This window comes from Rhinoderma darwinii, chromosome 1 (genome assembly GCF_050947455.1).
Source record: "Rhinoderma darwinii isolate aRhiDar2 chromosome 1, aRhiDar2.hap1, whole genome shotgun sequence".
Taxonomy (NCBI): Eukaryota; Metazoa; Chordata; class Amphibia; order Anura; family Rhinodermatidae; genus Rhinoderma; species Rhinoderma darwinii.
Window position 1 is genome coordinate 89,437,346 of NC_134687.1, and position 26,223 is coordinate 89,463,568.

At 43.7% G+C, this 26,223-nt stretch overlaps 1 protein-coding gene across 1 annotated transcript in view; it reads left to right on the forward strand.

Moving 5' to 3' along the window:
• UFSP2 (UFM1 specific peptidase 2) overlaps positions 1 to 26,223 on the forward strand; it is a 49,543-nt gene that overhangs the window by 8,010 nt on the left and 15,310 nt on the right. The window contains exons 6-10 of the mRNA XM_075860179.1: positions 967 to 1,159; positions 1,662 to 1,808; positions 4,903 to 5,067; positions 13,235 to 13,359; positions 14,579 to 14,655. Of these exons, the coding sequence (XP_075716294.1) occupies positions 967 to 1,159; positions 1,662 to 1,808; positions 4,903 to 5,067; positions 13,235 to 13,359; positions 14,579 to 14,655 (707 nt within the window). The remainder of the gene's footprint in view (positions 1 to 966; positions 1,160 to 1,661; positions 1,809 to 4,902; positions 5,068 to 13,234; positions 13,360 to 14,578; positions 14,656 to 26,223) is intronic.

Consider the following 26,223-nt stretch of genomic DNA (forward strand, 5'->3'; position numbering starts at 1 on the left):
CATACACAAACACTAACATTACTGTAGTGTTCGGACAATGAATATACATTACCTCCAGCCAGGACGTGATGTGTATTCAGAATCCTGACCGCTTCTCTGCACTGCTCTGTGGTTTACAGCACAGCAGGCGTAGTCTCTGTCCTTTACAGCGAGATCTCGCTGTTCTGTAAATCACAGAGAAGTGGTCAGGATTCTGAATACACATCATGTCCTGGCTGGAGGTAATGTATATTCGTTGTCAGGACACTGCAGTAACGTTCGTGTGTGTATGTAGCTGCACATAGCGGTATAGCTTTATCGCTATGTGCTGTGTAAATCAATGGGAAGAAGTGTACGACACTGATTGGTCACTGATTGGTCAGCGTCATACACTGCTCTGTACAACGCCCACTTGGTCATCTAGTAAAACACGCCCAGTTGTTCATTGAGAAACTCATTAGCATAAATCTAATATAGGTCGTAACCGTCAAAAATGATCGTTTTTCTAAATAAGAAACACTGCTGTAATCTACATTACAGCGCCGATCACATCCTGTGCAAGATAGGCCACTTATAATGTGGTGATAGAGCCTCTTTAATTTGATCAGATTTGAGGTTAGAAAATCTCTCCGGACCACAAAGGAGCCGCTGTCGGCAGAGCTCATAACGGCTTTCTGCAGCTTCTATGTATTGCGACACGTAGAAGCTGCAGAAGTGAAGCTGTGAATTTGTTTTTATTTGAAGTCCACTACAAAAAATGTTTTATCACTAAATAAATGCTTTCCAATAAAAAGATCCCAAAAGTGTCTCCTTTTTTTTTTTTTTTTTTTGCTTTTGTATATTGTTAAAAACTTTTTTATTTTAGTTCCACTAAGGGACTTGAACATCACTGGTATAATGCGCTGCAACACTTATGTACTGCAGTAAATTGTACTTAGAATAGTCTGCTACGTCATCTAGTTATTGTGCCTTTTTCTTTCTGAACAGGGTACAGAAGATCCTTGTGAACAAGCTCGCACAGCAGCTGACTGACATGGAGAAGTGCCTTATGAAATATATGAAAGGAACCGCCATTTGCGTGGCCGAACCATTTCACTTCATGTTACCAGGAAGGGGAGAACTTGTCACTGTGGTTTATCCTGCAGGAGTTGCAGAGTCTCAGCTAGAAGATTATAGAAAGGTATGTAGGAAAACTCCAGGAGTGAAGTTTAAATGGTGTCTGTCATTAAATTTTCGCCTCCCCAAACCGCTAAACCCGCTATATAGGGAAAGATGATCGTGTTTCAAACATACCTTTGTTACCTAAGTCAGCCCATCGTGAACAATAAAAAATATATTTTATTCCGCCGGTCATCCTATGCAAATGAGCTCTGAAGAGTCCTGCAATCCAGGAAGTGTCCTGCTCTCTACGTGGTTTCTGCACAGATTGCAGGACTCTTCCGGGCTTATTTGCATATGGCGCCCTGAGGAATAAAAGCATTTTTTTATGGTTCACATAGGGCTGACTAGGGCAACAAAGGTATGTTTGAAAAATGATCATCCTTCACTATATAGCAGGGGTTAGCGGTTTGGGAGGCGGATTTATGATGACAGACTCCCTTTAAATATAACTTTAATGAACTGTGGCGTAAGCAATTTGTTAATGTTATTACCCTTATAACTTCTTGTTTCTATCTGTTTAGTTATTACATGGGGAGTTTAACCTGCCCCTCGACAGGCCATATTTCAAAAGAGCCAATGCCTATCATTTTCCAGATGAGCCATTCAAAGATGGATATCTTCGAAACCCACATGCACATTTGAACCATCCAGTTCTAGAGGGAGGCGCTGTGAGTACTGCTATGACTGTAAAGTGCACACACAACTGGCACACATAACACATAAATTCTCTGTCTCGAGGAAATTGACCCTCATGGTGTATTAAGACGTTGAGGTGCAGTAAGAAATCGCATTAGTTTTTACAGTAATTCAATGCATTTTTCCATGCAGTTGTATTTTTTACTGCAACTGTGTCAAATAATGTATGCGGTTTTTCGATGTGTTTTTAACCGCACCTCAACCACAACCTCTGAATACAACCTTAACAATATCAGAAGTGCCTTGTTTAAATGCACCTGGGCAGATGGTAATCCATCAGTTGGTTTGCTTAAATAAAATCTTCTAAGGGCAATCCCCCACGTGGCGGATTTCCTCCGCAACTGTCCGCATCAATGCCGCACAGAATTTGCGTTGCAGATTCTGCGGCGGATCTGCCCAAAATGTGCAGTAAATTGATGCGGACTAGCTGCTTCGGACTGCGGTAAAAGTGCTTCCCTTCTCTCTATCAGTGCAGGATAGAGAGAAGGGACAGCACTTTCCCTAGTAAAAGTAAACGAATTTCATACTTACCGGCCGTTGTCTTGGTGACGCGTCCCTCTTTCGGCATCCAGCCCGACCTCCCTGGATGACGCGGCAGTCCATGTGACCGCTGCAGCCTGTGATTGGCTGCAGCCGTCACTTAGACTGAAACGTCATCCTGGGAAGCCGGACTGGAGACAGAAGCAGGGAGTTCTCGGTAAGTATGAACTTCTATTTTTTTTACAGGTTGCTGTATATTGGGATCGGTAGTCACTGTCCAGGGTGCAGAAACAGTTACCGCCGATCGCTTAACTCTTTCAGCACCCTGGACAGTGACAATTTTCTGACGTCTCCTAGCAACGCTCCCGTAATTACGGGAGCCCCATTGACTTCCTCAGTCTGGCTGTAGACCTAGAAATACATAGGTCCAGCCAGAATGAAGAAATGTCATGTCAAAAAAGCAAGACGCATCCGCAGCACACATAACATGTGCATGACAGCTGCGGACTTCATGGCGAAACTTAGTATCTCCATTGTAGTCAATGGAGAAATTCCGCCATGAGTCCGCAACCAGTCCGCCACAACTCCGCAACATCCAGTGCATGCTGCGAACACCAAATTCCGCACCGCAGCCTATGCTCCGCAGCGGAATTTTCCGCTTCGTCTAAACGAACCCTACTAAATAGAAGTGGAAGTCAATGGAGAAACGGCTCCGCTGCGGATTAACGCTGCGGAGTGTCCGCTGCGGAATTCAAGAGCAATTCCGTCACGTGTGGCTTTGCCCTTGTTCTATATATTCATCCCTATTTTCATGGATTTTAGAATTTGCAGTGAAATGGGTTATCCCTCGCCCCTTTTTTTCAGCCGCTAAGGTCACATTCCTCAGTCATTCAAGGATAGCTACTCCTACAGTTCTCCAGGAAAGTAGTAAAATGAAAATGCAGTAATACTTGTAATTGCATTCTCCCATATTTGCCTGATGATAAATTGCTGTACTTTTGCAAGGCTGGAGGTGAAATTCTCAATCCGGGAAATAATGTATCTCTTGCCAGAGCTCCTGTACCCCCCAAAAAAAAACTCCCAGCATGAATAAAAATTTGGAACGGGACCCGCCTGCAAAATTCCGCCATGTGAACTAGCCCTTAGGATATTGTAAAGACTAAATTGCATACGAAAATAGTTGTGCGACAGTAAAGTCGCAGACAAATCACAAACATTTTGATGTCGCACGACCCAAGCCACCGTGTGGCCCTATCCTGAAAGAGACAGCTGCTTGTAATAGGTTAATCTGCTAGAGGAGGACACCGCTTTTTGTAGAGGGTTAATCGGAGTCTCCCAATACATATACACAGAGCCAGCAGCAGCCACTGAGGAGAAAGCTGTGACAGGATTTACCGTGTCTGCTAGCCGCCTCCTCCTGCTGCTCCATAATACACGGGGATCCATCTTACATTGCTGCCAGTGTAAATACATCCAGCATGAAGTAAGATATCAGATCTACTCTGTGTACACATGCTAACAGTCTCCTCCCTCACAATGGATTCTCCCAGCTTAGAGGCAGGACATCCAACAGAGCAGTCAAAAATGTTGTGAGACACTGCTCATCTGAAGCGGGTTCCCTATCTTAAAGGGCCAGAGCTCCTATTACTAAATTAGGTTTCATATTATGGTCTCCTATTCCCTCATAACTTTTTTCAGAAAGTGATAGGTTCTCTTTAAGGTGCCCATACACACTAGACAAAACTTGACTGGTGGGCTTGGCCAACTATATGATGTGTATGGGGTCGAGCGACTCATACCCCCCCCCCTCCCCGGGGCAGATGTCACAGGAAGGAAGGATCGGATATCAATATGCCTGATCCTGTGTTCCCACGGGAGATAATCCACTGCCCGAGGTATCTGTCAGCTGTTTATTCCTCTTTCCTCATTGAAATAAACAGGCACTCATAGCCAACCTGGGCGTACATGTTTATGCGGGAGCCAGGAGATCTAACCGTCGCCAAAATTAATAATTGGCCGACATTTAATGTGTATGGCCACCTTTATGTTGTGTACTGTGTGATACTGACTGATCTCTACAACAGCAGGGAAATCTCCTCTGGTAGCTGATGCTTTTGCTAGGTAACTGCCTAGACTTATTCAGAAGCTGACTGGCCAAAAGGACCATTGCAAAACAGTGTGTCGAGCACACGTGGCCACTTTTTTTTTATTTTTATATATGACATGACCCTTATTTTATCACATTTTACAATTGACGGAACGTGGAGATGTGCTCCTTTTGATAGTGCTTGGTTTAATCCCTGTATAACAGTGTACTCCGTACATGCCTCAACTTCCGCAGAACCTCTTTTTGAAGAGATAAGGGCAGGAGCTGCTGTATTTTTATGCTCTGCGGCACAGTACTGTATAGGAGATAAGGAATGCACATGTAGTACCACCTATGTCTGTATAATTGTGTATGCAAGTATTATTTACGGGCATGTCAAAATATTTCCATTGATGTGTAATATAAAATACATATATTCTACACGTAATTAAGACCGCCTCATTGATGCTCTAAACCGCTTACATATATTCTCTCCATAGGTCTCCTTGGTACAGGGAATCTATAGTTACCATCACTACATGCAGGATCGTATGGATGACAATGGCTGGGGATGTGCCTACCGTTCTCTCCAGACTGTCTGTTCCTGGTTTAATTATCAAGGTTATAGTGAGAGATCTATTCCAACACACAGGGAGATTCAGCAGGTATGTTTTATTACTGATCATTAGGATAAAGAATTATGCTGAAAAAATATGATTGTGAATTCACACGCTGTGGACTTTCAGGTGCAGATTCCGCAAGAAAAGTCGACAGCGTTTTACTTTACAATACATGTGAATGGGGTTTTAAACAAACATCCACGACTTCCGGTTCCGGCGCTGGGGATTCAGGACGCGAGTGACTGAGCTCCCGCTCCCGTCCAGCCTGTAAGCTCGCAATAGTCGCTACGGCGACGATAATCAGCGGGGAAGTCACCAGCCCTGCACACGGCAACATCATCGGTGGTGCCTGTATGGACAGGTACCTCCTCAGAAGCGCGCAGAAGCCAGCCATGGAGGAATCAGCCGTGGTAAAGGGAGGTAAGATGGCGGCGCTTTCCGCCCCTGCGACCCTGCTATACACACAGGAAGATGAGCTGCAGCACCATCAGTCCCAGCTTTCAAGCCCGGCAGAGCATGTACTGTCCGCTCTTCCAGTAGCCATTGACTATGTAACCCTGGCCCGTGAAGTAGCCAAACAGATAGCGCCAGACCTGCAAAAGGCGCTGGAAAAAACGGTGCAAGATTCTCTAAACCGCGTGCATGCGGAGCTGGCACAAGTCACTATCAGAGCTGATGAGTTAGAACAGCGTATGACGCTGCTGGAGGATGAAAATGAACGCCTGCAATCCAAACTCAGAGGGGTGCTGTCTGTTACTACGCAGTTGGGGGACAAGGTGGAGGATCTGGAAAATCGCTCCAGGAGGAGCAACCTGCGGCTGGTGGGGCTGAAAGAAGCGGTGATATCTGCTGATTTGCAACGAGTGTGTGAGAGGACATTGCCGGAAGCCTTAGGTCTCCCCCGTCCACGCCGGGTGGAGAGGGCGCATAGAGTGGGGCCGGACCCCAGAAACCTCCCAGCAACAGCTGACCACAATTCACATCGTCCCAGACAAGTGATCTTCAAACTGTTGGATTACAATGACAAGGTGGCACTCATGAAAGCTTTCCGCAGCAGATCGCGTCCTTTGGAAATAATGGGTATGAAAGTGCTACTATTTGAAGATTTCTCGGCGGAGGTTGCAAAACGAAGGCGGGCTTTCAGCAAGATCTGCACCGCGCTGTTCAAAGCGAGAATACGCTTTAGCCTGCAGTACCCAGCCATCCTGCGGGTGTTTCAAGAGAACGGGCGGAATAAGGTTTTCACCACTCCACAGGAAGCGGAGGACGCACTTGCGGAGCTTTGTGGGAACAGATCACAGCAAGAGGAGCGTCACAGTCCAGTACATAGTCCGCAGCGCAAGTCAAGAGAAGACAAAAGGAACCGGCTAAATACGGAGCGTACCTGGGCAGAAGCCTTAATGCCCACACCTGGAGGATCCCGGGGGGGTCGAGCCGGAAATAGAGGGGACTCTCCGAAGCCGCAGAGGTGAACACGGGACCGCACCCAATCCACGTCTCCTGATTGACGGACGAAGTCCTTTTTGGCGCATTTTATTTAAGCTGTTGTGATGATGATTTTGTGGACGCTGTAGACCAATTGCAGATTCCGACCAGATACAGATAAGTTTACAGATAATCTGAAAGTTATTGAGGGGGATATTTTGCGGTCTTATACAGCACTATGTACCGGTCAATAGTTGACCTATTGTTACAATGTTACAATGTTATCAAGGTTGAAGTATATGCATTCTGATATTTCCCTGCATTTTCACTGCAAGATATTTGTGAGGGAGTTAGATCAGGATCTGAGATTGTCCCTGGTGGGCGGGATTGACCGGGAGTGATACAATGCCTCCCCTACGCAAGGGATTAGTGTTATCTGTTACAATGGCAGACTGAGGGAAATTGTGGTAGGAGATAGGGGACACGGAGGTAGGGAAACCTTGAAGCGAAGCAAGGTTCATAGGGAAATGTGAGGATGCAATCCTAGCGGACTCTAGGCTGTTAAAGTAATGATAAGGGAATGTACATAAGGGTGCGCAGGCGACAGAGGTACTGAGGGGGCAAGGGCAGGTGTTACTTCCTCATGGAAGGAGCCATATAGGCAGGCTGGGGGGGAGGGGGAGGGAGGGGCGCATTCTGCCATAACAGAAAAAAGTGAAGTCACATACACCAGTGGGTATTAAGGAACTGCTAACCGTTGCCGCAGGTGATTTGAGGGTTTCGTTAGATAAGGGCCGGTTGGCCTTGTTGGTTCTGGCTTACAAGCCAGGGTTTGGTTATGATGTTAATGTTTGTACATGGCTCTTGGGAAAAGACGGATCTGACTCCCTGGACTGCACACGACTTTTAGGCACTTTAGCTCATCTTAAACACGGTCCAATAACATGAAAATAGTTTCTTGGAACGTTAAAGGGCTGAGATCCCCACAGAAACGGACCAAACTTTTAAGGCACAAGAAACGATTGCATCCTGATGTGGCCCTATTGCAGGAAACTCACCTTACCGAGCCAGAGTTTAAGTATTTGCAAAAGTTCTGAGTGGGTCAGGTTTTTGGCTCGTCGGCAAGGGAGGGTAAGGCGGGAGTTATAATTCTGGTACATAAAAACTTTGCGTTTACACTGGTGTCCCAGGAGCGGGATGACGAGGGCCGTTGGATCCATCTAGTGATGGAGCATGAAGGGGAAACCATCAGTATTTATAATGTGTATGGCCCAAATACGGTTAACACTGGTTTTTTTGGTCACTTGGAAACCCAACTCCAGCAGGATCGCACTAGGTTTTTGATTTTAGGGGGAGACCTTAACACTGTAAGGTCTTCAAAGGAGCATAGGAGCGCAGGGACTTGTTCGCAGAGAAGCAGAGATAGGATCTTGCACGACTTTTTAAGACACACGGCCCTAATAGATGCGTAGAGGAGTTTACACCCAGATGCGCGGGAATATACACATTTCTCTCATGTTCATCAGTCATGGTCGCGTATTGATTATTTGTTAGTGACGCAATGGCGCGACGTTTACGTGAAGCGGCAATTGAAGATCTAGTTATTTCGGACCATGCTCCGGTTACCATTACATTGGCTGACACAGTAGCTAGAGGAACGGATTTTATCTGGAGGTTTCCCGCTTTTCTGGCAAAGGATGAGGGCTTTACACAGAAGCTTAAGGGGTGGTGGATGGAATTTGATGGGGATAATGTAGCGCATCGCTCGGAACCGTCATTGTATTGGCGTACAGCCAAGGCGGTAATAAGAGGGAAAATCATGCAGTATATGTCTAATCTTAAACGTAAGACGACCGAAGGATACAAGGCAGCGAGCGACAGATTGCGGCGTGCGTACACAGCATTCCTACATTCGCCATCAATGCTATTGGGGGAGGAATGGAAGGAAGCCAAGCGACAGTTTGATCAATGGTTAGACAAAAGAGAGAGTATTTACCGATCCCAATTTGATGCTGATTTAATGCGTTTCACCAATAAGGCGGGAAAATTATTAGCGCGGTTAGCAAAGGGGAGGTATGCACCGGCACATATTTCAACACTTAAAGAATCAAACGGAACTCCTACCTCGGACCCAAAAAAAATCAATACCATATTAAGTAAATATTACCAAGCCCTTTACTCAGAAACACCCATAGATCTCCAAAAAGGGAGGGAATTTTTGGAGAAGGTGAAGTTGCCAGGGCTCACTCAGGAGCAGAATGGTCATTTGAGCGCGGAGATTACACTAGATGAAGTTTGGAGCGCCATTAAAACATTATCTAACGGAAAGGCCCCGGGTCCGGATGGATTCACAGGGGAGTTTTTCAAATCTCTGAGAGAAGAAATCAGCCCTACCTTGGTGGCATACTATAATACTTTACTAGGAACGGGAGCTTTACCAGCAGAGGCCAAGGTAGCGCATATAAAGGTGTTACCCAAGAAGGGGAAGAATCCTCTTGACCTGGGGTCGTACCGCCCCATCTCGCTGATAGATCAAGATCAGAAATTGCTCACACAAATTTTGGCCAATCGACTGGCTATGTATCTACCCATACTGGTGGGAAAATCTCAGGTAGGCTTTGTAAAGGGCAGGGCTGCAGTGACAAATTTACGCAAGGTATTGACGGTGCTAGAAACAGTCAGGCACGATCCCCAGCCAGGTACCAGGCCGGCACTTTTAGCGCTAGACTCAGAGAAAGCCTTTGATAACATACAATGGGAATGGCTGGGGATGGTGCTAGACAAAATGAACATTCAGGAAGATTTCCGGGTTTTCCTGAAGGGAGTCTACAATAGCCCGCAAGCACGTGTTCACTCCTCGGGGTTCCTATCAGATCCCTTCCAATTACATAAAGGAACACGACAGGGTTGCCCCTTGTCGCCCCTGCTATTCAATCTAGCACTGGAACCTATGGCCAGATTCTTGGAGGAATCGGATATGTTCAGAGGCATTCAAGTGGGATCTTGTGCAGTGAAATTAGCCCTGTTCGCTGATGATGTCATACTTTTTATGTCAAACCCTCAGGAGCATTTAGGGAAGGTTTTTCAATTTTTGCAGGAATTTGGGCAATGCTCGGGATACAAAGTCAATATAGCTAAGAGCGAACTGCTGGAGTTGGGCAGGCCATTGCCAAAGACCTTTTGGCAATCCTTGGGTTGCGGGATATCACCGGTGGAACACTGCATTACCTATCTGGGTATCAAAATAGGGAGGGTACCAGACACTCTGTATGGCTTAAATTATCCCCCGTTAATTAAAAAAATACAAGCGGAACTCACTAGATGGGGCCAATTGCCGTTGTCCCTCTTGGGAAGATGTCATCTGAGCAAGATGGTTAGTTTTCCTAGATTGCTATACCCCTTTCAAACACTACCTCTCTTATTGAAGCATGTGGATGTCTCGAAATTGACGGCTTCATTCACTAAATTTATATGGGCAGGAAAAAGGCCGCGTATAGCACTCACCAAGTTCATGATGGGTAAACAAGAAGGGGGTGTGAACTTTCCGAATGTCAGGGGTTATAACGTGGTCTGTCTTTTGCGTCATGTAGTAGATTGGCTTCATGAAACAAGCAATTATTCCAATTTAGATCTGGAAGGGGAGTATGCCTCACCCTGGAACCTGAAAGCTTTGTTACATTGTAGAATCGCTTCTCTTCCTTGCCGTCTCAAAACCTCCATTGTATTGAGAGATACAGTTCTAGCTTGTAAAGTGGTACATAAGCAGTTTGGGTTACCCCACCTGGTATCGAAGTATATGCCGTTGAGCGGTCATCCGGAGTTTTTACCAGGAATGGACAAGGGGGAAGGAATTGCCTCATGGGGGAGGGTAGGCATTGGTAGCGCAGGGGATCTTATGCATACAGAGGAAAAGAGGTGGTTAACTGGGGAGGAAATCACCGCTAAACTCAGACCCATAGAAGATAGTCAATTTTTTGCAAGTACTTCAGGTACGAACATTTTGTACCTCCAGGCTCAGGGATTTGAGTAAGGAAGCTACTACGCACACTCTGGATGAGGTCATAGGTCCAACAACTGGGCGGGCGACCATTTCAGGAATGTATAGAGCATTGAGAGAGGGTTTTGTTCGTCCGCAATTAAGGATTAGTTTTAAAAGCTGGGAACGGTGGACTCAGGATCCAGATATAGGAGAGACCATACTGGGAGGTTGGGAGACGGTACGGAAGAGTGTGATAAATGAGAGCTGGAGGGAAACCTATTTCAAGTTGATGCATGCAGCTATATATGGCTTTAATATCTTGCCCTCACAATCTTTCCCTGATCGCATTACAAGTTGTCCCAAGTGCAATACACCACTGACGAATTTGTGGCATGGAGTGTGGGGGTGTGTACATACGAAACGATTTTGGGGGATGGTACAGAAATATATTAAGGACCATTGGAAAACGAATCTCCCAATGACTCCTCAAGCGCTACTATTCCATCAGGCGCGGCCGCCGGAGGAAGAGGGTGCTCGAGGAGTAAGATCACCTCCAGTGTTGGTGCACACGATTTTACAGGTAGCTTTGAGATGCCTCCTGAGTCACTGGTTAGAGGCAGACACGCCGGGGTTAGAATTGATTGTGTCACGGCTGAAACAGTTATTGGTTCTTGAGAGGGTGGAGGTGGAAAGGCGGAAGGAAACGGGAACCAAGAAGCTATTTGATAAGTGGCAAGTATTTATAGAAACGCAATGTACAACAGCCGAAATAGCGGAAATTTTTAGGCCTTTCCAGTACACAAAGTGGTACTGCACGCAGCTCTTGGCAGGCGTTTTAGGGAGGATGCAACTGTGAACCAGCTGGGGGAGAAAGGATGAGTGGAAACTCATTGATGATCTAGGTGGTGTTGGAGTTGGGGGGAGTCATGTTTGTTTGGTCCATCTGAAGATCGACAATTATGCCATGTTTCTATGTTGGTGTGTTTATATGTTATGTTAAATTTAATTTAAAAGTTAATCCATTGACAGTTGAGTGCTGCGCACTCATGGTGTGACTCTTACGTGAAATGTTTGTAAGAAAATGTGAAAACTGACAATAAAAAGGATATTTAAAAAAAAAAAAAAAACAAACATCCACTTGTGGCGTTAAAAAAAAAAAAAAAGTTTTACTCCATAGTGTCCCATTTCTGTGGTATACTTTCACAATGCATAGGGTGAAGTCTGCAACAAAAGCCTGCAGCGTGTGGACACTTAACGTTTATTTTACTGGTTTATGACCCAATTCACTAGATGAAAAGTTGCAATATTAAATGCAATAAATGTTTACAAACGGAGCGAGTCATTAGATACATTTAAAAAAAACGACTGCTAAAGGATGCAGAATAAGCCTATACATGTGAGCCACGGCCACCATATCTGGGAAAGGGCACGCTGTTTAATTGAATTCTGCGCATGTGGAGCTTATAAAACTGTGATATGCCAAGTTACATTATAAGCAGCTTCAGCTGTTTTGTTCTTTGCCTAAATTTATCCTTTATCCAATCTGATTGATATCACAGCCTGTCTTGGTGTGACTCCTGCCAAACTGTGTACCCCATTCTCTGCTGTTCGCACAGTGCCACCAGCTTTATACCATAGTTTAGTCATGTGTGACATTCACGGCCTAAGAAACCAACTCTTTTCAGTCTGTCTCAAAGTACTCAGGTTTTCAAGTGGTATTAACAGAAAAGAATGGCGGAGGATAGGATTCTTGGCCTATCATATTCTATCCTTGCTGCTATAATGTAATGTAATGAATTAATTTGATAGTGCAATATATTTCTTTTACGCACACTACCGTGTTGTTCATGGGTCTGTGTGGGGACTGTGGGAAAACTCAGAGCTGGTCCTATTTCTGGCGTGTGCGGCTCAGTCTTGCCCATTAAGTCTATAGCAACGTGAAAACCACGAACGGCACACGGATGGGCGGTTCGTATGCCGTCTGTGTTTTGTGGGCGAGTTGGTAGGCGACGGGGATCATGTGATTTTCTCTGGGGGTTAGGACAACTGACATGTCATGTCTTCCGTTTTTTTTTGTTTTTTTTTGGTGGACCTGTGTATACTGATAGGCCCCATGCACACGAACTTGTTTTTGCGGCCGCAATTCCCCCGAAAATCCACGGGAGAATTGCGGCCCCATTCTTTTCTATGGGGCCATGCACACGACCATAGTTTTTGCGGTCCTTGCACGGCCCGGGAGCCCGGGCTCATTGAAAACAATGGTGGCGGCCATGTGTATGTCCCACGATTTGCGGGCGGCCTGCGGCTGACAGTCCGCAGCCGGCCGACCCGAAAATCACGGCCGTGCACACGGCTACGGTCGTGTGCATGAGGCCATACAATATGGACCGGGTTTGCAGACATACGAGAACGGATGTGCAGGACACACTGATGGCACATGGACTGCAAAAACGGTCAACAGATCCGTTGTTTACTGGCTGTAAAGTACAAACGGTCCTGTGCATTTAGCAGTAAGGATTTAACCTGTAGATCAAAATAAAGTGTAAAGAAAAATGTACGTCTTGTCATTGCGACCGTTTAGATTAATGCTTTGTTTTCTGACCTACTACAGTAACAGGAGAGCTAGAATCTACTACGATCACTATTCTGTCAATTGCCTTAATGTGTTAAGTAGGGCTTCGTATGTACATATATGTACAATAAAAACAGCTGTAGAGTTGTAAAATGATGGAGGCACTTGGCAACGCAGTGTGAAATACAGTATGTGGTGTCCTGTTCATTTTGATGTATACAATCTTTATTCATCAGGCTCTGGTTGATGTCGGAGATAAACCCTCCAGCTTTGTTGGGTCCAGGCAGTGGATCGGCTCAATAGAGGTACAGCTGGTGCTTAGCCAGCTGCTCGGCGTCACATCAAAAATTCTGTTTGTGAAGTGAGTGGTAAATATTCAGGGTCACCATTTTTGTTCCTTCTGGAACTTTAGCATTGAATGTAACTCTTCCTGGATTAAAGAGGTTTTATGCTAATAAAATGTAATCATTTTCAAATGGCAGAAATCCTATGAGGATTAAAAAAATATTTCTGTTTTTGCTGTGAGCGATACACGTATGCAGCACAAAAGTCTCTCCTGTCCTGACGGTATGCTACAATGTATCCATGTATACTGTTCAGCTGGCAGAGGAGGGCCTAGACTGGATACAAACCCTCGGTGTTAAAATTTTTAGGTCTGCACGGATTTTCAGCCTTTGGCTATAAACAAGGCTGATCCCATTCACTGGCAGCAAACAGAGATCCTATTGAGGAATTAAAACAAAGTATATTAGAAGTTGCATAACTTTTCAGTTTACATAAAATTGAAAAACCTCTTATGTATGGGAACAGTTCCACTAAATAAGAATCAGATTTTTAAAGGAGGTTTTCCAGCCAGTAAAAATTGATGGCCTATCCTCTGGATGGGCCATCAATAGCTGATGAGTCGGTGTCCGACTCCTGGGACCCCCGGACGAGCGCTGCTTCTCCTTCATTTCTACTTGCTCGCTGTGAATCGTTGACATGGATGTAGCGGCGGTTCACAGGTATTGCAGCCGCCTTCTCTCATTGAAGTGAATGGGAGAAAAGGCTGCAATCGCTGTGAATCGCCGCTCAATGTGTGTCAAGCATTCACAGTGAGCAAGTAGAAATGAAGGAGAAGCAGCGCTCATACAAGCGCTGCACCCCCTTCAAAACAGCTGATCGGAAGGGGTCCCGGGAGTCGGACCCCGACCCATCAGCTATTTTTACTGTCTGGAAAACCCCTTTAACATGCCTATTCCTTTTTGCCCAAATCATTGATTTGTTTGGAGATAAACAATGTAAAGTTTGGCAGGGTAAGGAGCTGCCAATCTTGAAATAATACGCAGGTGGCCCATTCAATCACGGTAATATGGGCTACCACTTTTGGATAACCATTGTGTATTGGGTAGCTTTGTTTATATGGAAGATGTAATGGAATACAATTTAGTGTCGAATATATTTAAAGAATTATTTAAATATACTAGTCTGTAAGTTTATATTTAAATCAATAACTATAAACCAAATTTGCTGATGACAGTGTCTTTTATATAATATTATAGCTATGAAGATGCCAGTAATCATATTTTTTGTCTCCACAGCCAGGGTACAGAACTGGCATCCAGAGGGCGAGATCTTGTTACTCACTTCCAGGCAGAAGGAACTCCAGTGATGATTGGTAAGAGTTAATAGTGATGTGAGGGTAAGTATAATATCGTCCGTTTAGCATGTACTTTGGAAGAGCGGCCATTACTAAGGCGGTAGTAATAAAGTTTAAAAAAAATACAAGGACATAGAAAAAATATTTTATTGAAATAAAAAAAAAACACAATCCTCGTTTAACCATTTTATTGAGAATAAAGAAAAACGCAGTCATCAAAGTAGTCCTCGAATCAGACGTAGTCCAACAACCGAACCTGTAAAAAAAACAAACACGCAAAAAAAAAATTGGTAACCCATAAAGCAATTCTTATACTTACCTTTTCTGGGTCCAGCGCTGGAGCCGCAATGTCAGCAAGCCGGACAGTGTAAGAGCTGGGGAGCGCTTGCACTGTCCGCAGCAGAGACACTCCCCCTTGCCAGTTCGGCAGACAAAGTACAAGACTGATCTCTCACAAGAGCTGGAGATGAGCGCTCCCCAGCTCACACTGTCCATAGCACTGACACGCCCCCTTGCCTGTTCCGATGAAGACTGCAATTACACACACTCTCATGCTGTGACACTGTCCATATCTGATTGGACAGTGTCACCGCCATAGTAACACGCCCCCTTGCCAGTACACGCCCCGTTGACTGTTCAGGGGGTTATTTAAATATCGGGCGCCAAATATAACGGCACCGATATCTAAATAACGGAGGAGGGTAGAAAAAAAATGTAAAGTGCCCCAGGGTTTGTGCAGCCCTGCCTATTACATGCTGCACTCAGCCGCACATGTATGGGGAGGTGAAAGGTTCTCTTTGAATGGATGCCTAGTAGTGGCATCCGTCACCCATAGACTATAATGGTATCCGTTTTAATGCATACGTCATGAACTCTCATGACCCTAGTCCACGACGTATCCATTTTAATAGATACCATTCATTTCTATCTTGGCAGATGACACTGTTGGGCATCAGTCAAATTTTTTTGACGTATACATTAAACATAGACTAAAAATGTGATGTGACCTGCCTAGTACAAAAAGTAGAATTGATTTTGGTTTTCAGAAAACAACTTTTGTTAAACATTATGGCGCCCGTTGGACAGTAAAAACGACATGTTCAACTTATTCTACGGGTAGATACGAATTACGGCGCTACCAAATTTGTGGTTTTTTTTAGTTTTACTACTTTAAAAAAAAAGCCATAACTTCTTTATTTTTCCGTCGATTCAGCGCTGTGAGGGCTTATTTTTTGCGGGGCGAGCTGTAGTTTTTATTGGCACATGTGACTCTTTGATACGTTTTTATTCCATACTTTATTTTTATTATGAGAGCTAGGGTAACCAAAAACAGCAATTTGGGTGTTTTTTAAATGTTAACTTTTTTTTTTTAAAGGGAACCTGTCACCAGCATTTTAGCTATAAAGCCAGCAATACCTGGTGAAAGTGGGTGAAAAATCATTGTCATCTAAGCTATAAATATGTTCTAAGTAAGCTCTGTAGCTTTAGTATTCGGTTTTTCAGTGGTCCCACGACGTATGCAAATGAGCAGAAAAGAGTCAAATCTTCATCTGAAAAGAGTCAGATTTTCATTCCTCCAGCATCTCAGAGTGGACTCCACCTCCTTCTTTTTGATTGACAGCTCCTTAGCCAGTCAGGGCCAGACAGGTGGCAACGGTGGGCGGGGTTAAGAAGCTGCATCCCAGAGGGAAAAATAATTACCATAAAAGGCGGGAAGAGTTTAAACGACGATATTTACAGACAGAGGAGGACTTCAGGAAAGAAGAGAACAGGAACGAACTCTGGACAGCTGCGGCCATTGAGGGGTCAGGCGAGTTTAACAGGTAAGATGTTGATGACAGGATCCCTTTAAGGTGTTCACTAAGCGGGTATGTTTATAATAGTTCTGACTTTTACAGACACGGCGATACCACTTGTTAGCTTTTATTTTTTTAACATTGCTCCAGGGAAAAAAATGGGAAAAGTGTTTTTTTTTTTTTTTTTTTTAACTTAATTTAATTTTTGTTTTGGAACATTAACCCCTTACCGCACCAGGACGCACCGGTACGTCCTGTAATGCAGTTCTTCAATATCTCATTTATTCCTTGTAGAAATTTAAAATTTCTACTTTTTTTTTTTAGAAAAAAGTAGATTTTCGTTTTTACAGACTGATTCCAATAAGTTGAGTAAAAAACTGGGGTCAAAATGCTAACAATACCCCTAGATAAATTTCTTGAGGTGTGTAGTTTCCAAAATGTCACCTTTGGAAGGGGTTCCACTGTTTTTGCAATATATTCTAAAAAAAAAGCGGCCCCAAAATCCACTAGGTGTTCCTTTTGCTTCGGACTGTGTTTCAGTCCATATTCACACTAGGGCCACATGTGGGATATTTCTGAAAACTGCAGAATCTGGGCAATAAATATTGAGTTGCGTTTCTCTGGTAAAACCTTCTGTGTTAAAGAAAAAAATGTATTGCCAATAAATTGGCAAAAAAAATGAAAATTGTACATTTTCCCCTCCTAGTTTGCTTTAATTCCTGTGAAACGCCTAAAGAGTTAAAACACTTTCTGAATGCTGTTTTGAATGCTTTGAGGGGACTTTCTAATATATAAGGTCCTCAAAGCCACTTCACAACTGAACTGGTCTCCTGAAAAAAATGGCCTTTTGACATTTTCTTGAAAATTTGAGAAATTGCTGCTAAAGTTCTAAGCCTTGTAACGTCCTAGAAAAATAAAAATCCTTTTAAAAAAACTATGCCAACTTAAAGTAGACACATGGGAAATTTTAACTAGTAACTATTTTGTGTGGTATTACTATCTGTCTTACAAGCAAATACATTTAAATTTAGAAAAATGCTAATTTTTGCAAATTTTCTCAGAATTTTGTGGTTTTTCACAAATAAACACTAAATATATCGACCAAGTTTTACTACTAACATAAAATTGTCACAAGAAAACAATCTCAGAATCGCTTGGATACATAAAAAGCATTCCAGAGTTACCACATAAAGTCACCAATGTCGGATTTGAAAAAATTGGCCGTGTCTTAAAGAGGCTCTGTCACCAAATTCTCAAACCCCTATCTCCTATTGCATGTGATCGGCGCTGCAATGTAGATAACAGCAACGTTTGTTTTTTTTTTAAAAACGTTCATTTTTGGCCAAGTTATGAGCTATTTTCTATATATGCAAATGAGCTTTGAAATGGACAACTGGGCGTGTATTGTGTTTTTAACTGGGAGATTAACGTTAATCAAGTGTCCTGATAATGAATACACATGACCTCCAGCCTGGTCGTCATGTGTATTCAGAATCCTGACACTTCTGAATCTTTTCTTTGAGATTTCCAGCAAGGGAAACGAAATCTCGTTTACCTCCGTAATCTCGCGAGATTACGAGTGGCTTGCTGGAATCTCACAGAAAAGATTCAGAAGTGTCAGGATTCTGAATACACATGACGTCCAGGCTGGATTTCATGTGTATTCATTATCAGGACACTTGATTAACGTTAATCTCTGTGTATGCGGCTGCACATCGCTGCTGTGTAAATCAATGGAGATGAGTGTATGACGCTGACTGGTCACTGATTGGTCAGCGTCATACACGTAAACACGCCCAGTTAAAAACACAATACACGCCCAGTTGGACATAACGAAAAAAAAACGCCCAGTTGTCCATTTCAAACCTCATTTGCATATATACAAAATAGCTCATAACTTGGCCAAAAATGAACGTTTTTTTTAAAAAAAACTTTACTGTTATCTACATTGCAGCGCCGATCACATGCAATAGGAGATAGGGATTTGAGAATCTGGTGACAGAGCCTCTTTAAAGGCCAAAACAGGTCCTTAACCCGTTAGTGACCGCCAATACGCCTTTTAACGGCAGCCACTAACGGGCTTTATTCTGATACATACGCCTTTTCACGGCGCTGCATCAGAATAAAATTGCGGCGCCGTGAAAGGAGATAGCTCCCTGCTCTCAGCTACCGGAGGTAGCTGAGGGCTTGGAGCACACTCTGGGGACCGTTGTTTGCGGTCCCCAAACCGGCGACCGCCGTTACAACTAGTGCAGCGGTGGAAAATGGAAATTTTTATCACCTCTCACCATGAATGTTTGGTGAGAGGAGATAAAAAACTAACCTGAAGGGCCTCCGATGCCCGCGATCGTGTCCCCCTTCTCTTCTCCTCCCGCAGCTGCCGGGAAGAGAAAAAAAATGGCGCCCGCGCATGCGCACACAATCTAAGATTGCGGCGCCGTGCAGAGGGATAGCTTGGAGCACAGTCTGGGGACCGTTGTTTGCGGTCCCCAAACCGGCGATCGCCGGTATTCAACGAATACCGGCGATCGCCGTTACAATTAATGCAGCATTGAAATCTGACTTTTTATCTCCTCTCACCATGAATGTTTGGTGAGAGGAGATAAAAAACTATTTGTTAGGCCTGCGATCGTGCCCCCCCTCCCCCCAACCGCCGGAAAAAAAAAAAAAAATGGCGCACGCATGCGCTGTCAGTGAAAGGCAGCTATTCTGCCTGTAAATGGAAACTGATCAGGGACCGTTCTAATTGGTCCCTGATCAGATGGTCACTGTGATATACCTATCACAGTGACCATAGTCCCATATTTTCAAAATACAGCACAAGATTTGTGCTCTTTCCCTCCCTCCTCTCACTGTAGTTGATCTGTGAGAGGAGAGAGAGAAATACTATACAAATCTTGTGCTGTATTATACTGTAAAATACACCACATACTTACTCGCCAGTGTTTTCCGATATTATCCGAATATTGTCCGTAATTTACCCCAGATTACCCGTAATTACCCCAGATTACCCGTAATTACCCCAGATTACCAGTAATTACCCCAGATTACCAGTAATCACCCCAGATTACACGTAATCACCCCCGTTTTTTTGTTTGTCTTCTAAAAAAACAAAAAAAAAAACAATTATTAGTGTGGTGAACATGAACCGCAGAATGTTCTCTGCAGAGCAGGCATACGCCATGCTGTGCTCTAGCGGTTCCGGCAGTGATACGGACACTGCGTCAGAAGCAGAACTTGGCTCAGAAAGCGACACAAGTTCTGCTTCTGCCACTGGACCCCCCAGCCCTATGGTGGTGGACGCAGCGGTCAGCGGTGAAGCGTCAGGAGACGGGCCTAGTACTGCAGTCCCTTCCGCAATTTGGGATTCTGCAATTGCTTTCTCCCCCCAAGTTTTGCCATTTACAGCGACTCCAGGCATCAACGCAGATGTCTCAAATTTTAGTCCCTATAATTTTTTTCATTTGTTTATAGGCGATCAGGTCCTGGAACTAATCGTCCAGCAGACGAATTTATACGCCAGGCAATTTGGCACCCAAAATCCCAGGTCTTGCTATGCCAGAGGATGGATCCCCACAACAGTTTCTGAAATAAAATTTTTTTGGGGAATTACCCTAAACATGGTCATAGTAAAAAAAACCTCTATCCGCTCCTATTGGGCTACCAGCGCTATCCATAGCACGCCTGTATTTGCAGCCGTTATGGCCCGAACGCGCTATGAGACTCTAATGCGTTTCATGCATTTTTCTGACAATACACAAATCCCCCCAAGAAGTGACCCAGCCTATGATCGCCTCAACAAACTGAGACCCCTAATCTCCCTCCTAAGTGACTCATTTTTAAATTTATACACCCCAGGCCAAAAACTAGCGGTAGATGAGTCCCTTATGTCCTTCAAGGGCCGTCTATCGTTTCGACAATACATCCCCTCCAAAAGAGCCCGATACGGAGTGAAACTCTATAAGGTGTACGAGAGCACAACGGGCTACACCTGTGGCTTTTTCATTTATGAGGGCAGGGACCGCCACCTTAATCCCCCAGGATGCCCAGAGGATATTGGCATTAGTGGGAAAATTGTCTGGGAACTCATGGTGCCATTCCTACAAAAAGGGTACCATGTGTACACCGACAATTACTACACCAGTGTCCCCCTGTATAAGTCCCTCCATGCTGCGAATACAGGGGCCTGTGGGACGGTACGAAAAAATAGTCGGCTTCCCTCAACGACTGGTGTCCAGGCGACTAGAAAGGGGTGCATCACTCTCATTTGCAAGTGACCAGTTGCTCGCTGTCAAATGGAGTGACAAAAAGGACGTGTACATGCTCTCCACCGTGCACGAGGACACCACAGTGGCAGTAAGAGAGAGGGGCGCTACCTCTGATAAGAGGAAACCGGTCTGCGTGGTGGACTATAACAAGTTCATGGGGGGAGTCGATCTATCTGACCAGGTCCTACAACCATACCTGGTCAAGCGCAAAACTAGGGCCTGGTATAAAAAGGTAGCGATCTACCTTATCCAGATGGCCACTTACAACAGCTATGTGCTGTACAAGACCCAGGGAACGCTCAGTTTCCTCCAGTATCAGGAGAAAATTATAGAGCACCTCCTGTTTGACTCTCCCGCACCTAAAGAATCCTTCGAGTCAGAGGATGTCAAAAGGCTCACTGAGCGCCACTTCCTTCACCCCGTCCCTGCCTCTGTGAACCAAAGATACCCCCAAAAGAGATGCCGGGTGTGCAGTAAACACGGAAGGAGGAGCGATTCCCGGTTTTACTGCCCCATGTGCCCTTCAAATCCAGGCCTGTGCAACTACCCCTGTTTTGAGACCTACCACACCGTTTCTAATTATTAATTTTATCTATAATTTAGGGAAAACCCAAAAGGGTGGGGTGGGGGGGGGATTCTTTTTAGGGAGTCAATTTCATTTATGCATATTTTTTTGTTTAGTTTCTGGGCTTTCCAAGGGAGGGAGGGATTCTCATGGGGAGGTTTATTTATTTCAGACTGTAAAACTAAATTTCCCCTTTATGATTTTTTTTATACAATTCTTGGACAATTAAATCCAGGACTTGATCACTCACAAATGAATACAGTTTATTGTGCAGGAGCCCACATCTGTCTATTCAGAACATGGACCCCCACAAGCGTTCTTGAAATAAAAAATAAATGTGGGCACTGAATTAGTGGAAGTCGTGCATTTTAGAAATGGTTACAAGAATAAATTGGGGATGTATTTCCTTTTTCTTATGACTATGTCCTGCCACATACAGCGGTTACATTCCTAATTCTGTACCGTGATACGGGCATGATATTTTTTTTTTGGAGGATCTCTAATAATCGAGCTGTTCCTTATCAATACACCATGGTCTTTGTTACGGTTCTTCTGGAAATACTGACATCATTTTGGGGATTAGTGATCCTTTACTGTTCCTATAGATGGTTTTGGACACTGCCCCTCTATATATTCTGTAGGTGATTGGTTGTTTTGTGCACATAGCGGTTCCTACCTTGCCGGGCAGGGGCCTGTTATGGTGTACCGCGTCACTTGGCACATTCGTCCCTCATAAGGATTGATGGAGCTAAAGAGATGTTGTACAACCAGTCACTGAAAAAAAAATCCTTGTCTTGACAGCCCTGCAGGTGTTCTTCTATCTAGTGAACAGACTCGAGTTTGCAACATAGTTGGATACATTTTCCTCCATTTGTTTGAAGATATTGCCCGTCACTCCAGTACAGTTTATTTTTTCCTCTCTGACTGATTTTATATTAGGACAGAATTCTGTCCACAATGACATCATAATGGCACCAACTGCTTCTTCAGCAAGACATAGTCATAAGTACAGGCAAATACGTCTATAGCAACATGTATCCATTATGAATACACGGCTTCACTTCTCTTCTGTATGCCGCACAAATTTATTAATGTGGCGTATTTCTAACAAAATAACCTTCTACCACGTCTCCTCTATTTCATGTGGAAACGTAATAAGAGCTTGAAGAAAACATTATATACCCATAGTGTCTGAAATGATACCCATTATTTCCTCCTTTAAAAAATTTTTGGTCCGCATGCCCACTACACCACTAGATGAATACCTTTTAGGGGTTTCGTTTTTAAAATGGGGTCATTTCTGCGTGGTTTTTTTTTTTGTTCAGGCAGCTCAATGCCTCTAAATGCATGATATGGGGCCTAGAATTTATTCAATTGTGCCCTGAAAGCCAAAGGGTGCTCCCTCTCTTTTTGGCCCAGCCACACGTCTAATAAGCAGATTGGGGCAACAATGAGAGTATTTTTGAAAACAGGAGAAACCGGGTGATAGATTTTGGGGTGTGTTTCTTCATTCTTATGGTCGCTTTACACAGAAATCGGTCTTCAAAGTGATATTTTTATGGAAAAAGTGATTTTTTATTTTTTTTCACCTGCTATGCATTAAATTTAGCAAAAAACTGTGGGGTCAAAATACTCAGTACACCCCTAGATAAATACCTTAAGGGGTCTAGTTTTCTAAATGGGGTCGTTTATGGGGAGTTTCTATCGTTCTGGTAGCTCAAAACCTCTCCAAATATACAGTGGGGCCTAAAACATTTTCAAGCAAAATATGAGACCTGAAAGTCTCCGGGTGTTCCCTTCCTTTCGGGCCCTGCCGTGTCTCCAGGCAATGCATTAGGGTCACAATGGGGGCATTTTTGAAAACAGGAGAAACAGGGTGATAGATTTTGGGGTGTGTTTCTTCATTCTCATGGTCGCTTTACAAAGAAATCGGTCTTCAAAGTTATACTTTTATGAAAAAAGTGAGATTATATTTTTTTACGCCTGCTTTGCATGAATTCTTACAAAAAAACTGTGGGGTCAAAATACTTACAACACCCCATAATAAATACCTTAAGGGGTGTAGTTTGCAAAATGGGGTCACTTGTGGGGGTTTCCACCATTCTGACACCTATGAGCCTCTGAAAACCTGGCTTGGGCAGGAAAACCAAATGTACTTCAAAATGTATAAAATGATTACTAAACTTGTAAGTCCTCTAAATTGCTCAAAAAAAAAATTTTTTTTTCAAAAGTGCTGCCAAAATAGAGTAAAGAGATGGAAATATATATTGAATAAAAAAAATTGTACTGTATGTATGTATGTACATATGTGACATATTGGCGTTAAAAATAGGGAAAAATGATAATTTTTACAAAATTTTTTCTATTTTTTTTAGTAATTTCCGCAAAAACTACTTTTACCACTAAAATAAAGTACAACATGTGACGAAAAAACAATGTCAGAATTACTTGGATATTCAAAACTTTCGCAGAGTTATTCTCTGATAAAGTCAGACATACCAGATTTGACAAATCTGGCTTGGTCATTAACCCCTTCCCGCTCCTTGACGTACTATTACGTCATGGCAGCTGTATCGTTCGCGCTCCATGCCGTAATAGTACGTCTCGGGAGTAACGGCCGTTTCGGCCGTCCTCCCGACACATACAGGAGCTGTGACGCTGCTGTCTTGTTCAGCAGCTGTCACAGCTCCTACAGCGGGGACCGATCGCTGTGTCCCCGCTGATTAACCCCTTAAAAGCCGCGTTCTATAGAGATCGCGGCTTTTTAGGGGTTAAGCTGCCATCGCCGGCCTGCTACGCGATAGCGGCCGGCGATGGTGACTATGGCAACCGGACACCAAACAATGGCGTCCGGCTATGCCATAGACGGAAGCCTAGTGGGTCCTGACAACGTCAGGACCCACTATGCTTGCTGTCAGTGAGTAGCTGACAGTTCTAATACACTGCACTACGCATGTAGTGCAGTGTATTAGAATAGCGATCAGGGCCTCCTGCCCTCAAGTCCCCTAGTGGGACAAAGTAATAAAGTTAAAAAAAGATGTGTAAAAATAAGAAAATAAAAGTTTTAAAAGTAATAAAAGTAAAAGTCCCACTTTTTCCCTTATCAGTCCTTTATTATTAATAAAAATATATAAACAAACAAATAAACTATACATAATTGGTATCACCGCGTCCGTAACGGCCTGAACTACAAAATTATTTTGTTATTTATCCCGCACGGTGAACGCCGTAAAAAAAAATATTAATAAACCGTACCACAATCATAATTGTTTGGTCACTTCACCTCCCAAAAAATGGAATAAAAAGAGATCAAAAAGTCGCATGTACCTAAAAATGGTACTGATGGAAAATACAGTTCGTTACGCAAAAAATAAGTCCTCGCACGGCTTTATTGATTGAAAAATAAAAACGTTATGGCTCTTAGAATAAGGTAACACAAAAAGTGAATGATTGTTTACAAAACGTATTTTATTGTGCAAACGCCATAAGACATAAAAAAAAACTATAAACATCTGGTATCGCCGTAATCGTATCGCCCCGCAGAATAAAGTGAATATGTCATTTATAGCGCACGGTGAACGCTGTAAAAAAAAAAAGTATACAAAAACAATAGTAGAATTGCTGTTTATTAGTCACCACGCCACCTAAAAATGGAATAAAAACTGATCAAAAAGCCGCATGCACCCCATGAAAACTGCAATGGATTCCTCAAGGGGTCTAGTTTCCAAATTGGGGTCACTTTTGGGGGGTTTCCAATGTTTTGGCACCACAAGACCTCTTCAAACCGGACATGGTGCCTAATAAAAAAGAGGGCTCAAAATCCGCTAGGTGCTCCTTTGCTTCGGAGGCCGGCGCTTCCATCCATTACCGCACTAGGGCCACATGTGGGATATTTCTCTAAACTGCAGAATCTGGGCAATAAGTATTAAGTTGTGTTTCTCTGATAAATCCTTTTGTGTTATAAAAAAAATGGTATAAAAAGAGTAAATTTCACCTCTACTTTGCTCTAAATTTCTGTGAAACACCTAAAGGGTTCATAAACTTTCTAAATGCTGTTGTGAATACTTTGAGGGGTCTAGTTTCTAAAATGGGGTGTTTGATAGGGGTTTCTAATATATGGGCCCCTCAAAGCAACTTCAGAAATGAACTGGAACCTAAAAAAATAAATAAATGAGGCAATACTTAGTTTCTCACATTATACTGATAATGAGCCGTGCCCACTCCGAGATGACCCCAGTTTTGACCGTTTGTATAAACGGAGACCCCTATTAGACCGTTCCAGTGCCCGGTTTTCCCAAGCATACACCCCCGAGAAGTGTTTTTCTATTGATGAGTCCCTGGTACATTTTAAAGGGAGGGTTCAATTCCGCCAGTACCTGCCAGGTAAGAGGGCAAGGTATGGCGTGAAGATGTATAAGCTGTGCGAGAGTGCATCAGGGTATACCTACAGGTTTAGGATATATGAAGGAAAGGCCACCCCCAAACCAGACTGCATCCTGGAGTACAATAGGTACATGGGAGGGATGGACTTGTCAAATCAAGTCCTGAAGCCCTACAGCGCCATGCGGTGTGGTATAAGAAGCTGGCCGGGCACATCATACAGATGGCTTTGTACAATGCGTATGTGCTACGTCGATGTGCAGGCCAGAGGGGAACTTTCCTGGAATTTCAAGATCTAATCTTTAGGGACCAGGAAGGGGGGGACCCAGTACTTCTGGAAGCGAGGCCACACGCATCGTACCAGTGCAACACTTTCCAAGAGAAGTTCCCCAAACCGGTGGAAAGGGAAAGAGTCAAAAGAGGTGCAGAGTCTGCTATAAGAGAGGGATAAGGAAGAACACAATATACCAATGTGACACGTGTCCCGAAAAACCAGGGCTCTGTATAAAAGATTGTTTTAAAATGTATCATACATCCCTTGATTTTTAATTTACCCTGATGCACTCCGCACAGCTTA